General features: G+C 45.5%; 1 protein-coding gene across 1 annotated transcript in view; it reads left to right on the forward strand.

The window, feature by feature from the left end:
• The first annotated feature begins 1,498 nt into the window (after positions 1 to 1,498).
• Positions 1,499 to 3,995, forward strand: part of Rrn3 (RRN3 homolog, RNA polymerase I transcription factor) — a 34,501-nt gene continuing 32,004 nt past the window's right edge. The window contains exons 1-2 of the mRNA XM_031363104.1: positions 1,499 to 1,781; positions 3,176 to 3,281. Coding sequence (XP_031218964.1) covers positions 1,699 to 1,781; positions 3,176 to 3,281 — 189 coding nt within the window. The 5' untranslated portion in view covers positions 1,499 to 1,698. The remainder of the gene's footprint in view (positions 1,782 to 3,175; positions 3,282 to 3,995) is intronic.

Genomic DNA, 3,995 nt, shown 5'->3' on the forward strand with positions numbered 1-3,995 from the left:
GGTTCTCAATTAGCTGGGGCAGGATATTTATCTCAGGGCTCTCATGGTTCCCAACAGTGGGGTGCAGTCCTTTTTCTCCTGCAATCTCAAGGCTTTAATTTCTGTTGTTTTCCAAAGAAAAATTCCTCCCTTGGGGCTGGAAAGATGGCTTAGCAGTTCCCTTAAGGTGGTTCACAACAGCCTACTTTCAGGAAATCCCTCCAAAGGCACCAGCATGAGCACATGCCCACACATAGACACCCAAATACATAAATCTTTCTGAATAGAAAGAATAGGCAAGAAGGTATGGTGGTGTACACTTTCAGTCCCAGCATTTGGGAGGCAAGGGAAGCAGCAGGAGCTCTGTAGGGTTACCCAGAGAGACACTGTCTCAAAACCAAACCAAATACCAGAAAAGAAAGAAAAAAAGGGGGTGGGGGAATGGCGGAAGAGATGGCTCAGTGGGTAAGAGCACCTAATACATTCTATCCTCAACATTCACAGCAGGCAGCCAATTGTAGTTCTGAGGATATGAAGGATCTGTATGCATGTGGTACACACACACACACACACACACACACAATAAATATTAACAAAAACAAAAACAAAGCTCCTTTCCTTGATTCTTTTTGGTCCAGCTGACATTGGTTTTTCTTGTACAAATTAACATGTGGAGGTCAATAGTAGCACATTCATCTAGTGTGAACAACCTATCCTCAACATCCTAAGGAAGAAGTATGCTGGAGAGCAAACTCTCTAAAACTGTCTTAAGATTTATTTTATGTGTTTGGGTGTTTTTCCGTACATCTCTGTGTGTCCCTGGAGTACTCACGAAGGTATTAAGAACCCCTGGGACTGGGGACTGCAGTTAGAAGCAGTTGTGAGCCATCATGTAGGTGCTGGGAATCCAACCTGGATCCTCTTTTGTTGTTTTCAAGACAAGCTCTTTTTATACAGTCCTGGCTGTTCTGGAATTTACTCTGTAGTCTAAACTAGCCTCAGATTCAGAGATCTGTCTGCCTGCCTCCCCTGTGCTGAGATTAAAGGCATGTACCACCATGTCCAGCTCCCAATCTGGGTCCTCTTGCCCATGGTAACATCGGTGCAACTCTCTCCTTTGGCTTTCTATATGTACACAGATGCTTAAATCAAATCAAAGAAATTGTCTTCACAGTGGAGAGATTTGATTGAACAAAATACATGATTTGTACATCATTTTAGACACATATGTGTACTTGTGGGTTCTTGCATGTTCAGTGTTTGCTGGAAAGGCAATGCTGGGCGGCCAGCGAGCACCAGCGATCCTTCTATTTCCACCTTTCCAGTGATGGCATTACTAACATCAAACTGGGCTTTTTATCTGGGTAATCCAGGTCCTAATACGTTACCCACTGGTTTTGAACTCCTGATGCTCTGGCCTCGGCCTCCACCTCCTGAGTGCCCGGGTTACATGCACACGTCACTATGACAAGCTGCTTTCTGAAGGAGTTTCTGAGGAATGAGGCCACCGATTTCCCCGCCTAGCTGTGCCAGCCTATTCCTAGGGAAGCTTCAGGCGGGATAGGGCCAGGTGAAAGCCTACGAGCCTTCCAGCGGCGATCGGTACGCTCTCTTCACGTGGGCCGCGTTCGGCAGGGGGTTGCCTCCGCAGCGCGACTTCCGGGGCTGCCAGGCCGTGGCTTCCGGCGCAAGGCCTAGCGTTCGCGCTGCTCCGGCCGAATGGCGGCCCCGCTGCTTCACACGCGCGTGTCCGGCGATGTGGCGGCTGCGGCCTCTGCCACGTTGAGTGCGTCGCGGACTGGGTAAGATCCGGGCGGCCTCTGTCTGCGGGTGCGGGGCTCGAGCCGGCTGGGAGCTCTCGGGATGTGCCGAGGGGTCCGGGCGTGCAGGCTCGGCCCAGGCGCGCAGGAGCCTCTGGTCCTTTCTGCTCGGGCCAGTCCTGTCTGTTCCATTGTTTTCCACTCTTGGGACACCCTTCTGGGACTCTAGGCTAACCTTCCGCGCCTTTCCTCTTCCCTCTCATGGCCAAGACGTGGACGACATTCCCAGGGTTTTGAATATCAAGGGGAAAGCTGTCACCTATTGAGTCCCAAAAATTTTGTTTGAAATTTGTTTCTGTAGAAGCAAGCAGAAACAAGCATAGTGGAATTGTATATTATCTAAGCAGTCATTTTTTGTCCAACATTTTAAAAATACCTATCCCTATAAAACATTTGGGATCTAACCTTTAAATTTTGTAGGATTCTCTTGTTTAAACGAAGTAAACCTTTGTAAAGCACTTAGAATAATATTGGCAATTATTTATAAAGTGTGTCCATACTGTGTTAAGAAGACACTAGGGACTGTAGCTTATTCAGAGACTAACGTTCTCATACTCAGCAGAGCTGGAGGTGGGACGCTGGGGGGCCCGCAATAAATGGGTAAGATAGTCCCAGGCATCAGTAAATGCTAAGAAGAACTACAGCGTTCCAGCAGGATAAAGGGTGAGTGTGTGAGGTTCTGGTGGAGAAGGCCTCTGACGTTTGAACTCCAACCTTGGGAAGAGCATTTCTAACAGTGAGTAGCAAGTGAAATGGGAACCAGCTTGACAAGTTTGAGGAATAGAGAGAACATCATGCTTTTAACAAATGATTGTACCATGAGGTCAGGGTTAGGAGAAGTGGCTGGTTAAACAGGATCTTACAGGGTTAATGTGGGAATACAGAGTTTTTTTACTCCTTTTATTTTTCTTCCCTTCCCTTAATACGATCTCACTATGTAGCCTAGGTTGGAGCTGCTGCAGCTTCCAAGTGCTGCTTTCTAAATATTAGGAATTTGAGTTTGATTTTTTTTTGTTGTTTTTTTTGTTTTTGTTTTTGTTTTTTGTTTTTTTTTTTGTTTTTTCCAGACAGAATTTCTCTGTGTAGTCCTGGCTGTTCTGGAACTCACTCTGTAGTTCAGGCTGCCCTTGAACTCATAAATCCGCCTGCCTCTGCCTCCCAAGTGCTGGGATTAAAGGTGTGCACCACCACTGCCAGGCATTGAGTTTGAATTCTTATTGTAAGTGCTGTAAGAAGACAGTTTTACTGAGGGAAGAGTGACATCATGGGAGAGAAGGTTGGAAGGAGGGACATCATTACACAAAGTGATGTTGGTGCATTAGCTCAGTGTTGTCATTCTGTCATGAATTTAATAACTGGTATTCCTGGTTCTTCAGGCTTTCAGATATGCTTGCGTTAGACAGTGATTTCTTCAATTCTCCCCCGAGAAAAACTGTTCGGTTTGGTGGAACTGTGACAGAAGTCTTACTGAAATACAAAAAGGTATGAGGAGATGCTTATGTGGGGTTTGACTTTGCTTAGTCAGAGTTTAATAGGTATTATACTGAAGAGCAAATTATCAAGATTGTGGTTTCCTCCTGAGTACACCCCTCCAAAAAAGACAGTAAACAGAATACGATGCACTTGTGCATTTATGTGTGCATTTATTTAGGTTTCTCAGTGGTGGGGATTGGAACTAGCACCTTGTCCACTCCAGGAAAACAGTTCTAGTTGAGCTCCTTCCTTACCTTAAAAATAAATTTTACTCTGGTCTTGGTGGCTTGTGTTTTTAATCCCAGCACTTGAAGGCACAGTCAGGTGGACACCTGAATTTGAGACCAGCCAGGGCTACACAGCCTCTTTCTAAAACAGCGGTTCTCAACCTTCCTAATGCTGTGACCCTTTAATACACTTTCTCATGTTGCGGTGACCCCCAACCTTAAAATTATTTTCTTTGCTACTTCATAACTGTAATTTTGCTACTGTTATAACTTACAATGTAAGTATCTGTGTTTTCTGGTAGCCTTAGTGTGACCCTTGTGAAAGGTGGTTCAATACCCAAAGGGGTCAACATCCCCAAGTTGAGAACCTGTGGTCTAAAAAGATGGAATAGAGGGAAATATTTAGATACCATATTGAATGTACTGGTTGGTTTTGTGTCAACTTGACACAGGCTGGAGTTATCACAGAGAAGGGAGCTTCAATTGGGGAAGTGCC

Source organism: Mastomys coucha, unplaced genomic scaffold, assembly GCF_008632895.1.
Source record: "Mastomys coucha isolate ucsf_1 unplaced genomic scaffold, UCSF_Mcou_1 pScaffold12, whole genome shotgun sequence".
Lineage (NCBI taxonomy): Eukaryota > Metazoa > Chordata > Mammalia > Rodentia > Muridae > Mastomys > Mastomys coucha.